This window comes from Bombus impatiens, unplaced genomic scaffold, assembly GCF_000188095.3.
Source record: "Bombus impatiens unplaced genomic scaffold, BIMP_2.2 scf_0098, whole genome shotgun sequence".
Taxonomy (NCBI): domain Eukaryota; kingdom Metazoa; phylum Arthropoda; class Insecta; order Hymenoptera; family Apidae; genus Bombus; species Bombus impatiens.
Window position 1 is genome coordinate 407,928 of NT_176517.1, and position 25,359 is coordinate 433,286.

The 25,359-nt window shown below is 35.6% G+C and overlaps 4 protein-coding genes across 19 annotated transcripts; 2 read left to right on the forward strand and 2 right to left on the reverse strand.

Moving 5' to 3' along the window:
• Window positions 1-6: 6 nt before the first annotated feature.
• LOC100747236 (mitochondrial tRNA-specific 2-thiouridylase 1) lies at window positions 7-2,892 on the forward strand. 5 transcript variants are annotated; one of them, XM_024364469.2, is made up of 8 exons: window positions 7-690; window positions 1,020-1,213; window positions 1,282-1,458; window positions 1,521-1,705; window positions 1,789-2,015; window positions 2,085-2,252; window positions 2,330-2,554; window positions 2,638-2,892. In XM_024364469.2, the coding sequence occupies exons 3-8, from the start codon at window positions 1,316-1,318 to the stop codon at window positions 2,788-2,790; spliced, it is 1,101 nt and encodes a 366-aa protein (XP_024220237.1). In that variant the 5' UTR covers window positions 7-690; window positions 1,020-1,213; window positions 1,282-1,315; the 3' UTR covers window positions 2,791-2,892. The 5 variants fall into 5 exon arrangements, with proteins under 5 accessions (XP_024220237.1, XP_024220238.1, XP_012250104.1 ...); XM_024364470.2 differs by having other exon boundaries at window positions 1,282-1,387; XM_012394681.3 differs by having other exon boundaries at window positions 1,293-1,458.
• Window positions 2,893-4,022: 1,130 nt separating this feature from the next.
• Window positions 4,023-11,596, forward strand: LOC100747356 (neprilysin-4). 8 transcript variants are annotated; one of them, XM_024364463.2, is made up of 15 exons: window positions 4,024-4,556; window positions 4,648-4,841; window positions 5,389-5,537; window positions 6,600-6,745; window positions 7,278-7,531; window positions 7,613-7,870; window positions 7,948-8,150; window positions 8,378-8,557; window positions 8,639-8,850; window positions 8,979-9,201; window positions 9,481-9,657; window positions 9,747-9,909; window positions 10,057-10,266; window positions 10,346-10,452; window positions 10,728-11,596. In XM_024364463.2, exons 2-15 carry the CDS (start codon window positions 4,655-4,657, stop codon window positions 11,001-11,003), a joined length of 2,745 nt encoding a protein of 914 aa, XP_024220231.1. In that variant the 5' UTR covers window positions 4,024-4,556; window positions 4,648-4,654; the 3' UTR covers window positions 11,004-11,596. The 8 variants fall into 8 exon arrangements, with proteins under 8 accessions (XP_024220233.1, XP_024220231.1, XP_012250094.1 ...); XM_012394671.3 differs by having other exon boundaries at window positions 4,025-4,552; XM_003486071.4 differs by having other exon boundaries at window positions 4,025-4,552; window positions 5,392-5,537.
• On the reverse strand, window positions 11,586-21,318 carry LOC100747477 (segment polarity protein dishevelled homolog DVL-3). 5 transcript variants are annotated; one of them, XM_024364468.2, is made up of 12 exons: window positions 20,614-20,774; window positions 20,031-20,100; window positions 19,383-19,635; window positions 19,089-19,271; window positions 18,795-19,005; window positions 18,523-18,651; window positions 18,224-18,438; window positions 17,659-18,150; window positions 17,569-17,583; window positions 17,335-17,484; window positions 14,332-14,488; window positions 11,586-13,741 (listed from the first exon to the last, which is right to left on the reverse strand). In XM_024364468.2, coding segments are annotated over exons 1-12 (2,037 nt in total). In that variant the 3' UTR covers window positions 11,586-13,740. The 5 variants fall into 5 exon arrangements, with proteins under 5 accessions (XP_024220236.1, XP_024220234.1, XP_024220235.1 ...); XM_024364466.2 differs by having other exon boundaries at window positions 17,335-17,583; window positions 20,614-21,318; XM_024364467.2 differs by having other exon boundaries at window positions 14,420-14,488; window positions 17,335-17,583.
• Window positions 21,319-22,575: 1,257 nt separating this feature from the next.
• LOC105682166 (adenosine deaminase 2-like) lies at window positions 22,576-25,249 on the reverse strand. The gene is made up of 4 exons (XM_012394677.3): window positions 24,928-25,249; window positions 24,019-24,610; window positions 23,494-23,817; window positions 22,576-23,075 (listed from the first exon to the last, which is right to left on the reverse strand). The coding sequence occupies exons 1-4, from the start codon at window positions 25,133-25,135 to the stop codon at window positions 22,688-22,690; spliced, it is 1,512 nt and encodes a 503-aa protein (XP_012250100.1). The 5' UTR covers window positions 25,136-25,249; the 3' UTR covers window positions 22,576-22,687.
• Window positions 25,250-25,359: the final 110 nt, after the last annotated feature.

Consider the following 25,359-nt stretch of genomic DNA (forward strand, 5'->3'; position numbering starts at 1 on the left):
AAGAGGCGCGCGCAGTCCACGAAATATCCAAGCGTTTCCCCGCGGCCGACATCTTCGTGCGGCCAACAGCTGTTCCGAAAGGCGAGCGAACTCCCCATCGTAATCTGGGTCATGGAAACTGCGCAAAATGGGTTGCACTTGCACCGAAATCGCGCATTTCTTCGAAAACTGGCCTATCGTCTCGAGAATTTCGTCTAATCCAATAGACTGAACTAGCACGCGGTACGTTGTTATCCACACAATAAAATGCCATTCGAAATATGCAAGCTCCTGCGACCAGCCGTTGCATATCTGTCAACGTGCTTGACTGGTTCCCGACGAGAGAGCCGTGCGTCGATTGGCCGACGATTTTCGGGCATCGACCTACGCGCGAGCCTCGAAACCTGCTAATCACACAGGAAGCGTCTAAACGATATTCCTCCAATATACACAACGTGCACGTGGAAAAATCACGTTCTGTGTTTTATTACAAATTCAGTCTGGTTGATTATCTCTTCGTCGAATTATTCGATATTGTTTAAACGCGTTAGACGCTGAGCACAGCCGCTCATTCGTTACACACGCAAAACGCAATCTGTTCGATACGTATACATGTACCACGTGATTGATTCGGTACTTCTTTAACCTTTATTATTTGTAAATTTCCAAATTCTTTGGCGAATAATGTACTATGCTGGCCGTTCAGACGTGGTAATCGATACACATGTGATTAATGTTAAATGAATATTCGAGTTAGGATAAATTCGAACATTGAGTTATTTTAAATGTACAATCTTGATCTTATAATGTGTTCTCAACACGTTAAACCGATTGAGCATAGTTCTACGTTTAAAAGCCGTTTCTTATCATATTCTTTATATATTTCTTTTGTAATTGTTTAGAAATTTTTTTTCAATAATTTTCTGCATGTTGTTGGTTCGAAAATATTTGTATTGTTGTAATATAGATACTGAGCGAAATGAACACATGTATTTATCTTCAATGTCTTACATGTAATGTTTTATGTGTCAATTTAATAGGTTCCTTAACGGTACATGTGAATAAAGATGGAATAATATAAAACTGAGGAGAAGAAAAAAACGTTTAGGATACTAAAAGTTTAATATATAATAAAACAAAGTTTAGGATACTTAGAAAATGTTTAAAAAAGTAATTGTGGGTATATCTGGTGGGGTTGATAGCGCTGTATCAGCACTGCTTCTAAAAAATAAAGGTAATTCAAGAGAATAAAAATGTCTAGTATCGAATGATAATTTAGTACCATGAAAGTGTTAAGATTAGCACTGTTAAAGGATTCAATGTCACCGGTGTATTCATGAAAAATTGGGACATCAAAGATGAGACTGGTATTTGTCAGACTGAGGAGGATTACGAAGATGCACAATGGGTGTGCAAAAAATTAGATATTCCTCTTGTTGAAGCCAATTTTTCCAAAGAATATTGGAATAATATCTTTTCGTATGTATATGCATATTTGTATATCTTTTTAATTAATATTTTATCTTTATTAACTTTTATAGCTATTTAATAGAACAATATGAGAATGGATATACACCAAATCCTGATATTTTGTGTAACAAGTACATCAAATTCGATCATTTCTTCAACTTTGCATGTAATAAACTTCAGGCTGATGCTATTGCAACTGGACACTATGTCAGAACCAGTTTTGGTTCTTACCTTGAACATTTTAAGCCAGATACAAGTAAATATAATTTTCTTAATGTTATTCTTAAACGTTTGCTTTAATCATATAATCAAATCCTATTAGTTTGACTATTTTACTAGATGTCAGCTTATTTCAAGCTCGAGATGCAGAAAAAGATCAAACATTTTTCTTGTGCCAAGTACCTCAACAAGCTTTAAGATACTCCATGTTTCCCCTTGGAGAATATTTGAAGAAAGACGTTAAACAAATTGCTTGGAAGGCTGGATTGGACAAAGTTGCTCTAAAAAGGGAAAGCAGAGGGATATGTTTTGTGGGAAAACGAAATTTTCAAAATTTCATATCCAAGGTACAGCATGATAAGTTCAATGTATGCTATTATTCCATTTTTGTATTAATAACTAAATAATATTTATAGTACATATCTGACAAACCTGGAGACTTTGTAGACTTGGATGATGGTCGGGTAGTGGGAAAGCATATGGGCTTTCATCATTGGACCATAGGGCAAAATATAAAAATTAGTGGTTTACCAGCTGCATACTATGTGTATAAGAAAGATATTAACACAAATAACATCATTGTAGTATGTAGAAAAAATTTTATGTGTTGATTATATTTTTTACTTAGATTAGATGTTGATGTATATATTAATATCAATAGGTAAAAGGAACACACAATTCAGCGCTATATTCAGAACTTATAATAACAAAAACTCCGTACTGGATATCATCAGAGCCAGAATTTAATAGTTTCTCTGGACTATTAAATTGCGATTTGCGCTTTCAACATAGAGATCCCTTGGTATCTTGCACAGTTCATAAAAATTTAAAGAATCAGTTAATAATACAGCTTAGTCAACCATTAAGAGCAATTACAGAGGGACAGGTAGAGTTTCTTATACATGATCCTTTTTTAATTATCATATAATAGTGTTCAATAATATTTAACATTTATCGTATTTATTTCAGTTTGTCACCTTATATAATGGAGAAGAGTGTCTAGGTAGCGCTGTAATCTCATATTGTGGTCCATCATACTATAGTTTAAATCAAGAAGTAAAAATGGATCATTATCGAGGAAACAACGAGACACAAAAACAGATCGCGGACGCGAGTATATAGTATTGTACATAGTAATTTATTAACAAAAAAAGGAAATTATATTTGGACATTTTAATATAGTTGTTATCGATTGAATATAAAATAAACATCGTACAAAATCTCTTTAAAGATTTTTTTTCTCCTTTATATTGATCGATAAGTCTCGATAATTGATCGATCTCGATTCTTATCTTCGCTAAATTCACCAATATAAGTATAACGAAATCATTTTCTGTGCAATCATCAAACAAAGAAAGATTGGTTGAAAGAAGCAAGCTGAAATTAGAAATAAAAGAATGTTTTTCCCACTTCTACTCGGAATCTTTGGTTAATCCGTCTCGTTATCGAAAAAATGATGAAATAATATCATTCTAGTGATTCAACTACAGATTTTATCAATCGTATCTTCTTTTTTAAGTTTCGTACGTTCGTCAAAGCCGGCAAGCAACCACGATAATGACCGCCGAAGAAAACGAAATTTATGGCTGCAATATAGTATATTGGAATTTCTTATCTAACCATGAAGAATGTATTAATAGAAGAAAATCACAAATCTATAGTGAGTTAATTTGTAAATCGTAGCAAGAAAAATTTATAGTTTAAATTTTACGAAATGATCAATATAGATCGTGGTCACCTCTGTGATACTTCGAACGTTTTACTCGTCACGGACAAAATTAAAATTGGATAAGAAAGAGAAGGACAAAGTAACAAAAAGTAACGAAAATTTTACAACGTAATAGTCGATCAACTTGTAATATTTCCATCAAAATTTTGCTTTTTATCCCATGACGACTCAATGTTGTCCACCTACAATTTCACCGTATTTGAACAAATAGTGATATCTCTGGTATCTTCACGGACAAGAACTTGAAACGCGTTTTATATGGTAGTGACAATTGGCGCGATGCGTAACGGAAGAAAAATCGGAACTACCGATTGTCCCATTCGTCTTTTGAAGTTCCTACGTTCATCTTAAAATGGCAATCAGTGTTGGCGATGAGAAAAAACTTAATAACGGCCAGGTCACGTGTAGAATGTAAAACAGCGCGACGCGTTATTGAACGATAACTGCAAGTTATTAGGGTCGATTGACGAGTAACTGGACGTAAGGAGCGCGTAAAATGCCTCTCGCGGTGTGCGTGCACGTACAGAGCTCCGCCTCGATTGTTGTTGCCCTCGCTATTGGCGTTGACCGCCGACGTTACATATGGAAATTACTCCCGTACGAATGTCGCTAAGACTAATTTGACCGTACGCGCAACGTTACATTAACATTCGTGTCGAGATCGAAGCTTCGCACCAGCTTCAGTCAGTCCTCTTCTTCACGGACGCACGGTGCCACCATCCTGAAAACAGTTTCGATCTCCGTTTCGATCGAAAATTTGTTTGAAAGTTTCTTCTCGATCGCCTTTACCTTAACTAAAACGCGAGTGTCCCCAAACAGATGTCGATTCGGGTGTCCTTCGACTTGGCAAAGTATAAAGTATAAAATAAAAGAAATGTAAAATCGCAGGGAAACTAGGGGTACAGTGAGTTAAGGGCAAAGATTCGATCTTGCGCGGTGAAACGCGCGATACGCGAATGCGATTTATGACTGCGCAATGTGGTACGATGAAGTAGAATAGGTAGATCAACTGGACTGAGAAGAAGGGGTCGACTTGCTTTCAGACAAGATGAGGAGCGCGAGTAGTTTGGATCAGTATAACGACGACGACTTCTTCAGCGGTGGGCCTTGTCCTTCTTGTCGGTTAGCCATTAACAAGGAGACTGGTCGACTAAAGTTCGTAAGATGTCCAAAATTAGCTAATGACTATCAAAAGTATCGATCGATTAGTTAGAATCGGCAATTGGGGAACACGATATTTGAAACTACAGGTGGTGCATGGGCGGAAACGACACTTGGCGCTTCCGAGTGAAACTGATGCTCTTGATTCCAGCCGTGTTACTGCCGATCACTATAATCTTCATCGCTCTGTCGCGGTCGCAGGTGATCGGCAAGGCTCCTTATCATCGTACGTATTTGGTCCAGACAAGGAGGCAGGACGAGAGGACCGAGGAGAGTTTTCCGCGTAAGTCTATTGCCACGGTACACATAACGACACGCTCGTAAAATGCACTCGATATTAACGACGTCCGGTCTGTTGGCTACTCGTGTACATCTGAATAGCGAAATAGAGTGCGAGATGTGTGGCGTGATTTATCGATCGTTGTCAGAAGAAAATAATTCAAGCGGATCTTGCGATGGGGGGTCGGTGTAGTTGAAATTGTTCTTGAGGCTTCTTACAAGTCGTTAGAGTAAGTTGTCCCAAGGCTGTTCTCGCAGGAAGAATATTCGAGTTTAATCGTTTTCCTGTCCTACCATGTTGCACATGTAATCCGTTCTAAGATTACATAGGTATATTGGTAATGAACTCTCGTCACAGGAGACGACGTTGAATATAGGTTACGGGCAGGGAGATGATTCGACTTTTACTTTAAAATTGTACAATCTCCATGATGGAAATTATATCTAACAGAAAGAAAAAGGATATTTTTAGAAATGTTATAAAAGTTTCAAATATAAATATAAAGCGACATAGAAGAAAGGAGAAGTATATTATTTATAGAAACTGTTAGCAGCGACCAGCCGCAGCGAGACAGAGAGGGCCGGTGAAGAAGAGGAAGAAGACAAAATCCTAGCACCTGGAATGAAAACAAGCTACGTGCCAGTGGAGACTCTACTTTCGTCAAGGCAGCTACAACGACACAAGAGAGACCTAGACGCGGTACTTTATCCAAAGCAAATCAAATTCAAAGCGATTCTAACCAATACCACTTTTCTTCCTCGTCTTATTTATTTCTTCTTTGTTATTTTCCATTCTCTTTAAAAAAAAAAAACACATGTAAAAACAAAAAATATACAACATCCGTTCGCCTTTGCCGATCTACGATCATCAGCTACGAACGTGCAGTATAATATCGATCGATTGACGACAAATAGTCCCGAAGAAAGAACGAAGGACGTCAGGATTTTCGAGCATCCTCCACGCTCGAGCTATTCAACGTTGCGTTCTTCGGAATTTTATATTCGAATCGACGCGATACGAGGATAAGCAGATTGGCAAACGGACAACGGCTTGTCCAGATCTGATATCGATATCGAGAATCGCGAGACGTTAGACACTTGTGTGCAATGATCTGAGTCTCTTCAAGAAATAACGATGGTTTTCTCTCGCATTTTTTCGCTCGTTCTAGGCGAGCGGATTCGCGCTGTTCAATCCTTTGCAACCTTGCAAGCGTAATTCTTTTATAATCGAATATTTTTGTAACGATGTAGACGTATGCGAAGTGAAAAAAGATTGCAGAGGGTTGACGTTTCATTGCAAAAGAACGCAGTAGAGTAAAGTGGAAGTTGCTAATGAGAATTAATAGTCATACGATTGTATCTGTGTTTTGTATCAGTCTATCGAATTATGAAAATTTTGACAGCCTTATAAAGAGTTGACAAAGGTGTCTTCGATAATAAGTTAAGCGACAATGTTCGAGAAGAAGACGAGCCACTTTGGATAACGTGTCGTGCGCAGCGACGTTAATTAGAGTTAATCAACATTAAATTAGCGTTACTGGTGAACAGTATAAATATCGATCGTCTCACTGCCAATCATCTCGTTTCGTACAAGGTCAATTAAATTCGACATGTCTTTTACTTCATGGCCGAAACAACTCTGAGATATAAAGACACGATACCTACGCTACATACACAGATATCGATTCACCTTCCAACTACTCAATTTTCTATTTTAAAAAGCACCGTAAAAATATCATTTTTGTGCGAATATTCGATACAGGATCAACCGATAGACTACAAAGTTGAGAAAGCAGACGATCAAAATTCCGACGAAGACATCTACAACTTCCTGGACGATTATTACACCGAGGTGGACGCCGATGAGGTCAAGGAAAACTCTGAAATACAAAGCAACGACTATCGAGAGTAATTATCCAAATACTACTCGATAGACTGCGGAATATTTATGCATTAATGAGAAATTTAAACATGCAAAGATTCGCAGAATATGCAAATATATACAACATCTAAAGTACAATGTTCATTATAGTAATATATGTTTAGTAGATGAAGCTCCACTGCTGTAATTGTATTCGTAAAAATATAGATTTACATAAATATCCGCAGTCTATTAATCAAATTCCATTTATTATTTCTACTTAAATTATAGTTGAATTTCGTTTACACGAACCTATCGGAGAACAAATATTTTATATGATCGAAGCTCGTATCTAGCGATCCTCTCTATGAGGATCTTATGATTTTTCGTCCATATTAAAAATTTACGTTCGAATAAATGAATTCGATCAGCAAAACTTCATTCTATCGGACACAAACTGAAATTTCGTTTAAATAAATCAAATAAATAGAGTTCTGCTATATCAAAAATTTCGCCGGTGATACGCCTTCGAACTTATAACACCCGCAATCAGCTCTGTTCAGAAATTATCTTCTTCAGGTACGGCGAGCATACGCACGACGCGCGTAAGAACGAAGAACTGCGCTCCAAGTTCTTCACGTACGACAATATCGAAGAGCGTTCTCAGGACGAATCAGACGAGGGTGAACAAGGTGGTAGACACTCGATTTCCATCGACGATTCGGACACCAGTCTGCCAATCGTCGACGACCAAAACGACGACGACACTGGCACGGATTTCCACGCGTTTTGGAAAGGCGAGGGAAACGCGTGGGCCATCAGAGAAGCTCAAGGTACACTTGTGACGTAGTCTCTCTAATTACTTTGCATAATTGCTGCTCATACGCTTTTTAAGAAACAGATATTCGCCGCAGCAAAAATCATGCTGAAGTACATGGACAGGAGCGCTGATCCTTGCGAGGACTTTTATCAGTTTGCCTGTGGCAATTGGGCGAAACATAATCCTATCCCTAAAGACAAAGCTGCCTACGATACCTTCGAAATGATCAGAGAATCGTTGGACTCTGTGTTGAAAGAGCTTCTCGAAGATCCTATACCGAAAGGATTGCAATTGTACACGGATGACGCGACGCTCAAGGCTAAATATTTGTATCGCAGTTGCATGAACTACGGTAAATTGTTTTTCGATTGGGTTTCTTCAGAGATCTCTGTAAGTGGTTGCCAATTTTAACACGATACATGTGGCTAGAGATCTTGGAGCAACGCATGGAACGGCCGCTTATACAGCTTCTAGATGAACTTGGTGGATGGCCCATATTGAGACCAAATTGGGATCCGGAAAAGTTCGATTGGCTCCTCTTGGTTGCACAATTGAGGCTTTATAATAATGACATTCTCATTTCGGAATGGGTGGCGCCGGACATTAAAAACAGCGACCAGTACGTTATACAGGTAGAAACTCGGAATTTTTCGACAACTTCGAGATAATTTCGACAACTTCATTTTGTAGCTCACCGAATGTTTCATGAAATTAATATAATATATCAAATCTTTTAATAATTTTACACGGTTCCTCGCGAAAACTATTTTCGTAGTGAATGTTATTAAAAAATACTTCTCTTTGACTTCCACATAATGGAGAAGCAAAAATATCAAATTTACGAAAAGTTTAATTGCAGTTCGATCAGACATCATTGGGTCTACCTACAAGAGACTACTTTCTCCAGCCATCGAATACCATTTACTTAAAAGCTTACAAAAATTATTTAATAAAAATTTCCACTCTCTTGGGCGCATCTTTGCAAAACGCTACTATAGACGCTGACGAATTGATAGAATTCGAAACTAAGCTCGCCAAGGTAAGTCAATTATAATTTCTATAATTTTCTGACTTATTTCTATTATGTCCGCTATTGAACGACTAATTTCGGGTTTCACAGATCACGTCTTCCCCTGACGAGCGAAGAAACGTTTCAGAGTTATATCAAAGAATGAGCATCGGAGAATTAAGGACACTGGTGCCACAAATTAACTGGCATCGATATTTAACGATCGTTCTGGCACGACCAACGAATGTCTCCGAGCCGGTCGTTGTCTATGCGTTGCAGTATATTCAAGATTTGGTGAATTTGCTCTCGAAAACTAGTCCACGGTACAATCTTTCGTGTAAAATACAATAGTAAAAAGTAGACACTGTTTCATAAGTTTGATTTTTGAGGAGATATTTGAGAAGTTTGGAAAATTTGAAATTTCTTATTTTTGAGTACCTTTTCTTTGCAGGACTATCGCGAATTATCTTCTATGGCGGTTCGTCAGGCACAGAGTAAACAATCTGGACGATCGATTTCAGGAAGCTAAGCAAAAATTTTATTATATTCTGTTTGGAAGGGAACAAGCACCGTCCAGATGGAAAAATTGTGTGGCACAAGTGAACTCTAACATGGGCATGGCTGTGGGCTCCATGTTCGTGAAAAAATATTTCGACGAAAAAAGCAAAAACGATGTAAGAACTCTTCCTATTTTCATTAATGAACATTCACTAATTTTGTAAATTTATTTTTTTGACTAATTATTTGTTTATTTATTGTCTCTTTCGTTCCATACCACTTTTATATTGCGCCTTGAAATATTCTATTATTTCTGATGGCTTTCATCAATCTTATAGTTATTTTAATAAAGAATCGGATAAATGAAAATGTGTTTTCTCCTCATTAGAATATAAATTATAATTCGTCATAATTGAGCTTCGACATTCTCGTTATTCTCGTACCTCTTTCTGCAGACATTGGCCATGACTCGTGATATACAACGGTCCTTCAGAGAACTCCTAAATCAAACTACTTGGATCGATGACGAAACAAAAGAACTGGCCACCGAGAAGGTAAACGCAATGCTGTTAAGGATCGGCTATCCTGATTTCATTCTACAGTCTGAGTTGTTGAACGAACGTTACAAAGATGTAAGAATCACGGATCTGGCTCTTTTTGAGATTTGATTGAATACAATGGACACATTCGTTAATTAAATTAATTTCTGGTGAACTTTCAGGTCGTGATCCGTCCAGATAAGTACTTCGAGAACACGTTGAACATCTTGCAACATTTGACCAGGGTAGAACAGGATCGACTTGGCAGCCCTGTCAATAAGACCCTGTGGAACACTGCGCCTGCAGTGGTCAATGCTTACTATAGTCGCAGCAAAAATAGGATAAGTCAGTATAATTCTTTTTATATTGCGCGAACAAAAGAAACGGGAAGGTCTACAAACTTTTCCACAATTTTATACTACGATTTTTCTTTTCTTTTGCATAAGATAAAAAAGAATATCGACTAATTATTGAATTACTTTCCACTCTCAGTGTTTCCAGCTGGAATACTACAGCCGCCCTTTTATCACAGATACTTTCCACGGAGTTTAAATTACGGTGGGATCGGCGTTGTGATTGGCCATGAGATCACCCACGGCTTCGACGATAAAGGTCGATTATTCGATAAGGATGGTAATCTACATAGATGGTGGAAAGACGAGGCTATTTATGGCTTTCACGAACGAGCTCAATGCCTTATCGGTAATCGACGAAACATCTATTCTCTTAAACTTTCCTTCCAACTTTTGCTCGCTAACTCGAAAACTGTTAAATGTTTCAGACCAGTACAGTCACTATATCGTGAGCGAAGTTGGAATGCAGATTGATGGAATGAATACCCAGGGCGAGAATATCGCGGATAACGGCGGTATTAAACAAGCTTTTCGAGTAAGCAATTTCCTCCTGTTAGTTTTTTTAACAGCTTGTTTCTGAACTTTTCTTCAGTTCTTTAATAACATTTAACCCTGTCACGGTCGTCTGATTTTTATATTCCATTCTCTTAACAAGTGGACAGACTTTTAACATTTTAAAAATTCTTTCTTTTCCATCAATCATTGATCAGCAAATTTCTCAAAAGTTATATATCGTTTCAACAATTATAATTAATAACTTTGTCATGATTTTTATATGACACTTCTTTAAACCGTTTTGTCTTTATTTAGGCTTACGAAAGGTGGTTACGCGCAAACGGCGACGCTGACGAAACTCTGCCAGGTTTAAACGCGACTGGAAAGCAATTGTTCTTTCTGAACTTCGCGCAAGTGTGGTGCGGCTCGATGAGACCGGAAGCTACCAGGAATAAGTTGAAGACCGCCGTCCATTCACCTGGCAAGTTTCGCGTAATCGGCACCTTATCGAATTCGGAGGATTTCGCAGAAGTATTTTATTGCCCGCTGGGTGCACCTATGAATCCAGTTAACAAATGCTCCGTTTGGTGACCAATGGTGTGCTTATCTGTTTCTACCAAACTCATCATCGCATCGATCGTTGATCGAATAAATTAATCAGAGCTACGTGATCAAGAAAAAAAGAAGAAGATTGTTCGTTGCTCGATTGTGTGAAGCAAACGAAGTTTAGACTGTGTAGGTGTAATCGTTGAAATTAGTCTTTACGTTCCAGAGACTATTGCCAGATTCGCGTTAAGATTTTAACGAAACTATAGTTCCATGCTTTCGATGATAGCTGATGCTGTAGAGTATACACAATTTATGTTGAAATTACTAGGAAATCAAGAATAGGATGAAGGAAACGATGAACCGGAGTAATTGTAAGTTCTCGTTTAACGATTTACGGGCATGCAACGTAATCGATCATGGATACGAGCCGTACTAACAAAATAGGTTGTGTAACAATAAATAAGGGAATAGTATCGCTTCCGTGTGATACTACGACTTGATGATCCAAGTGTATATCGCACAAGGGAAGTATCTTGTAGATGTTTCAAACTGCTGCGCTGTTTAGAGATGTGTTAAGAATGAAATTGTAAGACAAATACCAAAGACAATAATAATTTCAGACAGTCATAAAAATCTTTACAATCTATTTCCCTGTATATCCACACACTACTACATGTATTGAATTCTTTCGTCGTTCTATTTTAGCTTACGCTTCCTGTAGATCTTTACCTGATCTTACGGAATAATCTGAGCCATTGTGATCATTCGTTACATCCACGTAATCGTGTATACTATGGATATAAACTCGTTCGCATTACATTTTGGTTTCCTTTTTTTTTTCGCAGTCAGTTTCGCGACAGAAAAAGGCGGCAGAGAAGATCGTCTCGACATACATAATCTGTCATATCATCTCGCAATGTTTCCACGAAACACACACATTGAAGAAGTCATTTATTTTATCGGTCTAATGAATGCGCCACTTCCTTTCTTACTCTTTCTTTTCTTCAGCTCCGCGTTTCCTCTTTCTTTTCTTCTTTTTACAAATCTCTTAGTTTCGCATAATATATAATAAATAGTGTAAAAATCGTTGAACATCGCAAATAGAGTATCGACGACACCGTGTACGCGGTCGTAGCCTCGATAAAAAAGTCCGCAAACATTTGTCTCGCAAAGGGATAAAAAATACAAGGAATGAACTATCTGTCTGTAAATGCGATATCGATTGACTATCTTGTCGCCTTGTACTATGGTACTCTAAATGACGTTAAAATACTTCAGTCGGAATAGCGTTCGAATGCGTCTCAATGAGTAAACTTTCATTCGATTCATATTGACTCGTCGAGGTTTACTTCATATTCTTCCATTCTTTTTTTGTCCATTTTTATTCGTAATTCTAATAGTGAGGGAGAAGACTCGTGCATGCACATGACAATGCAGTATCATCACACTTACTCGTATAAACTTACACACAGAATCGGGGGAGAAAGTGTTTCACCAATTATATAATCCTATCTTTACAATTTATTTACGTATTGCCTTCCCTTAACGAGTAATCGGTTAAAGTAGCATGGAAAAATAAAATCGTACATACATCGAGTTCTCAATTATTTAGCATAAAGAAAATGCAACGACGCATGGTGTTTGTTTAAACTAGAAGAATAATGGTGAAATTATCATCACTTATGTTTTAAATATTCTATAGCTGCTTGATTGAATTAACGCGAAAACTCCAATAGAATATTTTCATATAAAGATTGATAAAAAGTGTTCTGTGTTATTTATAGTTACAAAAGTTTCAATTTTTCTTTTTCATTTAAGCGTAAAATTCAGGTGAAACGATAATACTTACAACAATTGTATAATATGCTTCATACTAATTAATTTTCATAGCATGAATTAACACTTCATTACAGACGTATTTGCAGTCATAAGTTGTACTAATAAATCAGGAATTTTGCGAATATTATCTCGTATTATACTGACACTTTTTGCTCCTTTACCTCAGTTCCATCCTCAGTACCAAAATCTTAGTTTCCATTCTGCATTTCGTAAATTTGATGTTCATATACCCGTATAATTAAAAATACAGCCATATTATAACATGATAATTAATATTTGAAAAAAGGAACAAATGAAACAGTTAGAAAAAAAAGAATTTTTTTACTTTCAAAAACTTTTAAGATCAAAAATGAAAAATTTTAAGCTCAACTGAAAATATCCATTATTGTTTAAACTGACAAACGGTGTGAAAATATATACAATCGAAAATGATACATAATTATCGCGATTATTTCAAAATAAAAAAACAAAGGTAGAACAAGAAGTATCGATAAAACACATATATGGAATTAACGAGAATTCCTTTTTCTCAATCTACATACACCCTGCGTTAAAAAAGCACGCTTTTTCGCCATCATTTCTTGTTTTCCTGTCGAAATCTATATATAGATCACGTTTTCGAATGATATTAAATACCACATGGAAATTTGATGGCCTTAATCCTATTTCCTTCTTTTATGTATAGCCATTACAAATTATATATAGTTTAGATTCTTTATTTTCTATGACGCTTAATCAAAATTCGTCTGTTATATATATATATGTATAAATATATATATGTCTCGTGTTTGCTACTTCCGTCCACCCAATTCAAAGTCAAGTGGAAATATACCTTAATTTCCTTTTTTTCAACTCCTATAGTACCACCATTACGTATACGTATTGCATTAACAAATATCTTCACTTGTGCAGAAACTGGTACTCCAAAATGTCTTCTTCATCTGTAAAATAGAAATGTGTGTCTTATGTTATAAGTTTCAAGGGTGGCCATCATTTAGCTGCACTAAAAGGACATACTATAGACGTATTTGGGACTACTCAGACGATAATGTAACGAAAAAACGATCGAAATAAAGGAAATGTACGATGTATGCTGGTATAAGATGTTATTAGTATTTTCCTTGAATGTATCATTTATATGCAAGAGTAACTGCAAACTATCGACAATACACACGTAACAAGTGTTCCACTACTAAATAGCTCGTGATAAACGCATTCGTAGATTTTTATTACAAATGCTCGTACAATGCTAAATATATTCAAACAAGCAATTGAAGTGCAAGAATGATCAAGACAAGATCGAAGATGCACGGTCATCGTGTTAAGTTTTATCGTAAAACAGTAGACAAATAGTTTTTGTAACGGAATTTAAAATAAGAGAAAACTTTCAAAGGAAAACAAACGAAACGAAACGAAACGAAACGAAATGAAACGAAACGGAACGGAACGGAACGGAACGAAGCGAGAGAAAAGGAACATAATGATAAAAGCTAATTAAACAAAAAATTACTTTCAGATCTGGGTTACTCACTAATGTTTGAAATTCGAAAGGACAGAGATATACGGAAAGAAAGGAATCAGCGTGAGTCCCTCGATGTGACAAAATAAAATACACTCACAGATATTGTCTCTGCTATTGTTGTCCAAACCGCTAGTCAGTGTACGAGTTTCCTCGTGCATACGCCGCTCTGCATCAATCGTCAGCGCAGCACAAGGCACAAAAATGACTCGATTACGTCTTTGACATGATGTAATCCACATGCGCACAACGTAAGTTGCAAAGGGGAATTGAGTCGTTTGTTAGACAGAAAGCAGCACGTCCTTTTAGAGCGGCGCAATAAATAGAAAATAAAATAAACCAAGTTCGGAGTATGTCTGTGAGTCGCAAAATTTGTATTTTCACTCTTTTTCATCCTCGGTATCATTTTTTATTCAAATAATAAATGGATCTTGATTTGTAAATATTAATTTGAAACAATACATTGTAAATACACATTTTGCCTTTCTCAAACATACTGTACAACCTGTCTGCAACATAAAATATGTATATATTTTACAGAATAATATATAATGATTGGTACCATAATGATATCGATAAACCAGTTCGTGTAAACTACCTTCTTAAATATCGAATTACATAATCATTTGCAGCGAAATGAAAACATTTCCATTAAAATTAACGATTAAATGCCAGTGCGCAATTTTCCAACAAAATCTTTCCTATACAATCTATGTGTTATGTGCTTATCAAATCGGTAAAAAATTTCTTATAATACCGTTATATTATTCTCTACAGGGGACAGTATAAAAAAGTGCCTATTTATCGATAATTATAAGATGCCGAAGAAAAGGGAGAAATAAAAAGAGGTTTCAGTCGTTATTTTGGAAAATTGCACGATTAGATAACGAAATTTTCAAACATGGTTGCATGTTATATAAAAAGACGTAGGTAGTATTTTCTATAATATACGTTTTATAAATATTAAGGAAGCAATGTAAATAGTTCGTGTAAATATAAAAAGTAGTAAAATCGATAGAAAAAGAAACGTAAAAATCGCTACTGATTTTTTTTTTCATTTTAACGTGAAATGTTTGGTAGGAAGAAACATCACACCATATTTGAAATTACTCTTATAGTGTTACGACGCCAATGCATTTATGTGCATCGAATGCAAGTATTTTCTAGCGGCATTTTATAAAAAGAACGTTATTTAAATACAACGTGATATGCTAAATAAAAATTTATATCATAATAACGCAACGGCAAGACGCAATTAAATGTAATGAACGTTTGTTGAAATTAAATAAGCTTGTGTGTGTGTGTGTGTGTATGTGAGATGCAGAAGATAATTCGTAAGAATTCGTAATAATTCATTAGATAAGATGACATCAAAGAACATAAACAGTAAAGAAATGCATACACCTGGGAAGCTTGTATATATAAATTATATGTCGCAGTTCCTTTTTCAGTACTTTCTAACACTGATAAGATGGCACATTTAATATGAGCATAATTCGATCTATTTACATATTGTCGAACTTTGTGATGCAATACCACACAACATAATTTTAAACAATTTCTTTTTGTTCATCAGCAAATAACTGGAATCAGTAGGAATACAATAAAAATTTGTCCTTTACGCATGGACAATCTCAATTTAAATGATTCACCAATAATTGCCCGATATACAATAACAATCGTATTGCATATTTTCTTTGTACATGCATATATATGCTTTTTTTTTCGTTTTTCCTCCTTCTTTTTATTTAAAGCGGATTAGTCTTAAAGAATGTGTTTGCAAAGCAATAATTAGTGAACCTTTTAACATTTCGAAATAATATCCTCTCGATTTTAAAGAAATAGCTGCCCCATTGTCGTAGACAATCCTAGAACGCAAGCAATGGAAAAATATTAATAAAAAAATACGTACCTTTTTTTTTATAAAATAATTATAATTTACATGCATTACGTAGCGAATTATTTCAATGTTCATTACGTATATTTATCGACATAAACCGTGTTATTTACATGACCATGCTTGTGCTCTACTTCATGTGCGATCGTGCTTTACATCAACAAATACACCGTAATATATTTATAGTAAAGCGTGCAGTATAGTGTATGTATAATAATAATAATGAATTATCGATATTAAATACTGAGTTTCTCGTACATAATAGTTGTACTAGGCTCGTTATTGCTATATGTATGCTAAACTTCAACACAACAGTTGCATATTTCATGCACAACATTGAAAATGTACTTGTTTTTTTCTTTCAGCAAAGCTTAATAATAATAATACAATTTTAGTTTTATCTCGTATATATACTTTAGTATATATGAAAATTTTCAATTTCATACTAATCAAATAATGAAAATGAAAGGAATAGTAAATGAATTATAATCAACAGCTACTATAGCTAATAAAATCAATATTCTAAAAATGATCTGAAATTTTATTATTATTATGGCATAAAAAATACCTGTATTACTCTTTGTTGAATTTAAATCTTACATTCTGATGCAACTTCTTTGAACCACATTAGTATGTACATTTACATATTACATGCAAATATTTTAATGAATATAAAATACATTTAATAGAGACGAACTTCCAAAAATATTATTACTGTCAAGTATATAATATAAAGTGGAATGCAAAGTTGAAACGACACGTATGAACAAATCGTTAAAACATCAAATACGAATTATATAAACCTGGAAATAAATTGAATAGGGCAACGAATAAATACTTTGAAATACCATATAAGATTCACTGTAAATATACGTTATCTATTTATATGATTTCTAGTAACGTTAAAAGGATAAAGAGATTACACTTAGCGCCAATTTATAAGATCTTATGTAATCTGTCAGATAAATTTGTCAAAGTATTCATTCGGAAATATTCAATTATATGTTGCTCTTTTCTCTAAATTTATAACTCATCTATTTACAACACCGGCATCTACATAACATCAACAAAGAATTCACAAGGATTTCCCATCGCAATGCGAAATGACTGTCTACTACCAGATAAGTCTTGTTGGTTCTGTTGATTTCCTGAACCAGTTCCTGTCTGCACAGATTGTTCAGAACCACTGGAACGACTGCGACTGCCGTTAGACCTCTTTCCATTCGAACCATTTCCATTGCCAGAATTTTTACTTGGCATAGTTGGCACTGATGGAATATGCAATTCAGATTCAGATGCTGAAGAACAGGACTTCAAATCGTGAATAGGTTCTTTGCAAATATGCTCACTACCTGCGCTACTGCCGCCTGATAAAATATAATACTTTGAAACACACACTGAATAACCATTACGCTAATCGCGATATAAAATGCGATCCTCACCTGAACCGCTATGAACACTTTCTTCTCGGTGATAACCATATACAGTTGGTTCGTTAGTGAAGTTAAATGGCATTGGACTGTAACCAGTTGCAGAATGAGGTGCATATGTCCCTGAATAAGGCATGTCCCAGGCATTCGGCGGAGGTAATGGTCCGACTGTATCGCAATCTAGTTTCATGCTACTCATAGATGAACACAGGTCACCGAATATATAATAACATTGTTCAGAAAATGTTATCTTGTTCACTGTATGCCTAATAAATCCAGCCTTTAGCATAAGAGATGCGTATTTTCTTGCATCGCGTCGATCAATAAATCCTTCTACGTGAGTATTAAGCCAATCCACAACATCTGCTCCAATAAATGCACTTGGTATTACTATTTTAAGCCACATACGATCACGAATTTCCAACCCTGAGTCAGGCCGAGCCATCGCTCGTACTACTGTTGGCATATCGGTATTCACCGTAAGATGAAGTTCTTCCAATGGTCCTAATCAAAATGTATTTTTTACGAAACATTCGTTTCTTTAAATCGATTTAAATCTAATATTTATTTAACTCACGTTCTGTATCTGGCAGTGTGCTTGCAAGACTGCTTGATGTTGAAGTTATTGTTGTGGCGCTTGGCGGGCGTGGAGGAAAACCTTCACCCCTTATAGCAGCCGTATGTGCCACCCAAGCACCAGGATCTATAGGCCGTACAGGTTCTGTACGTGGTATTGTGAAATACCCTTTTGGATTTGGATCCCAGCACTTTGCAACAACTAATTTGATTGGTCTAAAGATTACATTTATAATCATGTTATAATCTTGTAATTTGTTTATTGAAATTTTAATGCATAGCTATATTAAACAAACATACCCTGGTTTCTGAACTACTTCACGCAGTACTTTAACTGCCTCGTCATTAGACATATTTTCAAAATTAATGTCATTTACTTGAAGAATCATGTCACCAGGTTCTATTCTGCCATCTAAAGCAACTGCTCCCCTGTACATTGAAAATTAATTAAATGAAAGAGCTGCTGTTATAAATATATTGACTTTATTTTGCTGAATACTCTGTTCTAACAATTCATTGTACAGAGCTCTATGTACAATATAATTCAAAATTCACTGCAGTTTAACACATACCCTTTCATTATTGAACCAACATAGATTCCACCATCTCCACCTTTGTTACTTTGACCAACAATGCTAATCCCAAGGAAATTAACAGTATCCATATTCAATGAAACTGTTATGATATTCAAAGACATTGTACTGTCTGTTATACTGCTAAAGGATGATGTTCTAGACATAGGTGGCAATCTATGACGTCTCCTCCTCTGTGGTCTACGCCGCTCTAACATCCAAATACATAAAATTCAGTTCCTGGTCTAAATCTTCAGATTTATTTTTTTTCCTTTCCTTATAAGATATATTTACCTAAAGTTGCCCTGTCAACCGTACTACTCATATTGGTATGTCGGCCTGTAGTTGATGTTATGCGGCTACTAGCATCATCATCTGACTCTAAAAATGTTGTTGTCTCTAAATCTGAACTTAAAATAGAAGCAGTCTCATAACCATGGCCCGATCTGTGTTTCGAATGACCATTTATACGAAGTCCTGAATTTATAAAAAATAATGATAATGTGTGAATCTTTGCCATTTGTAACAAAGGTAATACTTAGAGCAATTAGAAGCTAAAGAATGATTCACACAGAACTAATAGCATACCATTGTATTTATTGTATTTCTCATATTTATCTGAATGGTGTCTTGAACTTTTGTGCAAATGATGCCCTTGTCGACTACTTGTAATACTTTCTGTTTCAGTTAGAGTATCATCATGTGACAATGGGGGTGGGCCACGATTTGTGTGACCAGGTGTCACATGATCAACACGATCATGTTTTGCCTCACTATGTGCCACTGAATCTGTGCACTGTGATGCACCATCCGATACATTGCTGCCTTCAGCAGACACCAGCTATCAATAAATAGATTGATGTTTTTTTCATTAAAAACTTTCTATGCTCCATTGAATTTTTATTCATATTTTATAAGAAGTTTTTATGGAATAGAAAGTTCCTTATTGCTATAATCCTATAAATACTTCTCCAGTTTTACAGTGAACTAAATGAAGTAAAATTTACATGCTCTTTAACTAAAAATTTTTTTTATGTTTTGTTGACACAAAAATAACCACACATGATAAATATTAATAGTCTTTTATTAATAACTTAAGAAATTAATATTCAGAACTGAAATATTTCTGTACTTCAACATACGTTAAAAATAAATTATTTTTTGCTATAAAATAGATCCATGCTTATTACAAATAAATAAATTTTACTAATCACAGAATTTATTTAAGAATCTTACCCAAGAAACAACTCGTCCATTAAAACAGGGAAGATGGGCATCGTCATCTACAATTTCTTCTTTCACCACACTATTGAAGAAACAACATATCCCAATTATTTGTTTTATGAAAAAAACAAAGTCATAATAATAAATGCAAAACAATTATACAAATTTGAAAAGTAGCTATCTGACGTAAATAGAGAAAATAACAAAAGAAATATGATAATTTTGATAAAAATATAATAAATATGAAAATTTACCAAGTGGTAAATTCTGAAATAAAGTAAGAATTAAAAAATATAATTAAGCATTATTTGTGATGCATTATTTGTTATAAAAATATAATATACCGATTCGATATCGGTACAAACAATTTTCAGAAAATTGCTACGAATTGGCTATCACAATCAAACGGAAAACGAAAAAGTAACATTGTCAAAATGTGAGTCTATTCCAAAGCGGATACTGTTTAAATCGAAGGGCATTGACTCGAATCAAAGATGAAAGATAATGCTTCGCCACTGTAACAATCGTTAATCCGTACTACGACACGAATAGATGCGTAACATTCGATGGACATGCGTATCGGTGTGACACTCACCCAAAATCATCGTCCATTGATTTGAAGAAATACTTATAATTCGGCCGATTCAAGACATTTTTGAAGTCGGCAAGAGTGACCCTTTCCGGTGAGATGGTAAGCTTCACCAAGTAGGGGGTTTCCTCGTCATCAATGTGATATATGATTTTAGTCTCTTCCATCGTCTCAAATTTATTATACTACGTGCATTTGCAATAAAACAGATTCACCCAAAGCCCACTAATATGAACAATTCTCTTAAAACCAATATGGCGCGTCACAGTTCGAGCCAAAGCCCTCGCGCGTACGATGATTGTTCGTTCATGAATATTACAGGTTTACGTAAACTCCACGGTACGTAACATTATTACGGCTGCGTGTAGTAAGTTATAAGGAATTCGTTGACATTATTCACGAGACTCGCACAACACGTATTCGTTGCTTCCGACGAGTTGAATTAAACGTCAACATTCTTGTCGACATTACACACAGTCGCGGCAGTCGGCCCGACACTCAACTCGACTCTCCGTTCGAAGATTGGAAACGAACGAAGATAGAAAGACAATCTCCAGCCTCATTTTTACACCCTTTCAGCTATTCGCTGGCTTGATCGTCAGATGGCATTACTGCATGTTTGTCGAAGATGGCGAAGGATTCCGAAATCCAATATGCGTAACGTTTCTGTTTTCAAAGTTGTATCTGAATTTTGAGTAGAATAAAAACTACTGCTATGCATATGAATATTACAAAGAAAATTTTGTATTAACACCAGATATTTGTGAAAAAAATAAATTCTGTAAAGTTCATAATTTGTTACTTATATATATTTTTGTGGAAGTTCAATTTAGAGGCGTAATCGTTTCTACGTAACTAGCAGTAGTCTGTAGTAGAAATCTATAATCCTTATTCTAATTAAACTTTAAGTTACTATTGGGGTATTCAATTATATCTTATTCATCAGAAGCATATTTATATCTGTTCTTTTCATTTATTTATTTAATAGTTGATATCATACATCATGGAAGAATTTAAGTCAAATAATATTATAAATTCATTAATTAATTTATTGAAATAGAGGAACTAAAGTAAACAGACGTCAGAAATTCAATAACATATGTAATAAACTTTCGAATTTAAATTATATTTTCTTTCGCATTAATTTCTTTTAATTAAACCAGTTAAGATAGATATCTCTGTATTATTATATACTCGTGTCATGTAATTATTTATATAGTCCTATAATCTATTTGTTTGCTTATAGATAACGCACTCTGCTACATGTTTTAACAACTTATTGATTACATCTTTATTAATTCTTATTAAGTGTTTGATGATTCTATCGTCCTTGATAAAAGTCAATTATATAAAAGAGAACAGCTGTTATATGCCATTGTACTAGTATACATACTTTAAAGGCCATTTATAGTTTTTGTCTCAACACGTGTCCTTCGATCCCATTAAATTTCCGGTTAACAATTCGAAAACGACAGATATTTGTATTCGATAGTCGTGCGCAACAAACAACGCGAATCGCGCCTTTTTCACTGTTGGGTAATTTCCACGTACATTCAGGCCGCATCATTAAGCATAATTCTATTCATTTTTTTCCGGACAACAGCAAAAAAGAAAAAGACACTGTGCGGTAGCTCCGCTTTCAATTTGGTAGTGCGAAGCGTCGACTTAATTATACGGTCGCGCGAGCAAAAGAAAAGGGATTTTAAATGAAATTAAATCACGTATCAGCGTAAAGAACTCACAGAAACGTTCGTGGCGCGTAAATCGCGTTGCTTTATCTTTGGATGAAAGATATTATGCAGGGAACTGGTTTTATCAACAATTCAACATCAGTTGGTGTTAAGTAATGCTCGAGGCGGTCATGCGTGAAACACGAATTAACAGACGTACGGTTATACGCGTGATAATAATTGCGAGCCGTTAATCAACTACAGAATCGTTTAAATTGTATTTCAGTAACAAGAAGGATTATCTATTGCTTGCAAATTTTTATTGAAAGAAAAACAGTGTTGTTTTTTGTTTAATTATTTATAAATAGTTGATCAAATTCTTATCATTCTTCGTTTATTCATTTGTGGTTTTAATAATTTTCAGATACTATGTCCTTGATGAATGTCTGCCATTTTCCTTCCCAAATATGTAACGCTTTCTGCTTCTCAGAGTCATGCAGAGTACTATAGACAAGTGAGTTCCATGCCAATTGTTTGAGACTTCTGAGGTCAGCGTGCATCGACATGAGTGCCATAAAGCCTTCGTAAAAGTCGTAGCTGAGACCCTTTGCACCCCATAATCCAGGGTCATCGTTGGATATCACCATTGGATAGCCTCCAGAGAACAACGCTCTAGCAGCGTGATTTCGGAGATCACCGACAAGTTTTAGAACTTGATTGGAGATCGGATTTACTTCAATAGCGATATTCATTTTTCTGACGAGTTCCAGGAGGAAAGGATGAGAGGTCAGCGCGTATCTAGATAAAAATTATACAAAATGGAAATAAGAATTTCTGAAAGTTATGCTATAGATTGTCAATGTTTGAAGATTTTCTCTTTTATATTTGTAATCTTTCGCTTTTCTCTACAAACTGGATAATATGATAAGATAAGCGATGAAGAATAGCTAAGATACCGTGCATATCTATTACTAGATTGGGGTTTTTCAATAGGGAAAGGATTTTCAAATTCCTCAGATATATCTCGAAATAAATAGTTCTTATCGAGATTTCATCGATATTTGTTTAATCTTCAGAGATATCCTAATCAATACGAAACGATTTATTACATGAAAAGATCACATCTTCAGATACTAAGATGTCTAATTGCCTTGTTAATATATAGTTATTCATTAACAGCAATTATAAAATTTCGCTTAATATAAACTTTTCTTACCCGTGACCAATACGTTTGGTATTTAGTAAAATAGCATCGACGAGATTTTCGTCGGTAGAAGCTCCCAACCAATTCGTTTCACCTGCGTGGAAGAAGAAACTAATATTATATGCATCAGCGGTTTTCAATAAATCTACGAAAGACTCAAGCGTGTGTCCCAAATCTTCCTGTCCGACCAGATCAAATCCAGCCACGAAATCAGGATATAGCATTTTTAATCTTTTCAAAGTTTCTATATAATATTCCACTGTTTTATCATCAGCAGATCGCGGTGGGGCGTAGATCAATTTGGCTCCTATGAAGTCTGGATGTTTCTCCTTGAATCTGCAGGTAGTAAAATAATTTATTGGTAATTAGTCACAACCTCATTCTCTGTTTACTTAAGTTTTATCAAAGCGTTTGCTTTTTTTGAATGTTCCTCAGATAATCCTGATTTCTCCATTTAACCAAATAAATACACGATAAAGAATATCAACAGTATGATCGCTGCTACGTTTTCTATAAATAGAAAGAAAAATAAAGTACCTTTGAGTAAGATTCTCATAGATACCGACTAAATCTTCTGGTTGGTACTGCGTGCCATCGAAATCGTACAAATTTGGCAAGGTGGATCTAAGCTCAAGATACATTATGTTATCTTCGTATAGCTCTTTCAAACCTTGGAGGAAATGATCCTCGTAAACAGGTTTGTACGTTAGTAAGGGTCTGATGAATGAGAATATGTTCATAAACTTCTGCCACGCCTTGTTAATGTTTGGATAGGCAATCGCAGAATTGTTACACTCCATCGTCATCCTGCTCCTGATCATATCGTTCACCTGGCGGCCTCGTTTAGGATCTTCGCGTACCTTCTTCAGGAGCTGCCAGTCGCATGATTTGTCAGGTACTCGGAAGAAGTGCAACCTAACGTCTCCTTCGTCGATGCAGACGTACAAATTATCGCGGAATGTGATGTTATGATACAAGTAATCGATGCTAACGAGAGCAGTGTCGTGTGCATGGAGCACCGCTCCTTTGGGCATGCGACGAAGCAGTTGGAAGACCTTCGATCTCTCGATGTCCTTCTTCGCTTCGAGGAAGTTCCGTGCAGGGGCATACTGACTAGGATCCTTGAAACCTGCGAGAATTTAATAGATCTATAAAACAATGGAGATAAAAAAAATGAGGCAATAAAAGACCATTTCAATCCGCGTGACTTTCCCCCCGAAGACAACGAAAGCAAGACGATTTTCATTGTCCAGGAGAGACAAACAGTTTATCGATTCGTAAAATCGTTGAATAACAAGATTCCAATGATTAATGATATCATGTCGTTTATTTACAAATTAAACGGGCAAAGCTGAATAGAATTAAGGTTTTTATCTCGTCGCATAATCTATCAATCGAAGCATAAATGTTTCGAGACATTATGAACGTTTTAAACAGTAAACAAACCAGCAATCAATTCTTCTTCCTTTGCTTTCATTAGGACTTTGTTAGCGGCCTTTTCATCGTCGTTTAGAGTCAAATTGGCGCCTATCATCAGCCGTTCTTCGTACTTCAATATTTCGTTCCGGAGGACTGTGTAATTAACACGTAGAAAGGCGGCATTCACAGCCGCGTAGCCAAGCAATATTATGAATGGAAAAATGAATTCCTTCATGATCGTTGATCTATATCCGACGAATGCTGCCCTGCTCAGCTGCACAGGAAAGCTAGAACCAGCGATCCGATCGCCTCGACTGTTTGCACTCTACTGACTGATCTTTTCTACCAAGACGGTTCCTATTATCGGTAATAACTTCCACAGATGCGTTGAATATACAAGGCTGATGTTTGTTCAATTATCAACTGTTTACTTTTTCTTTGTTTTCTAATTAACGTTGC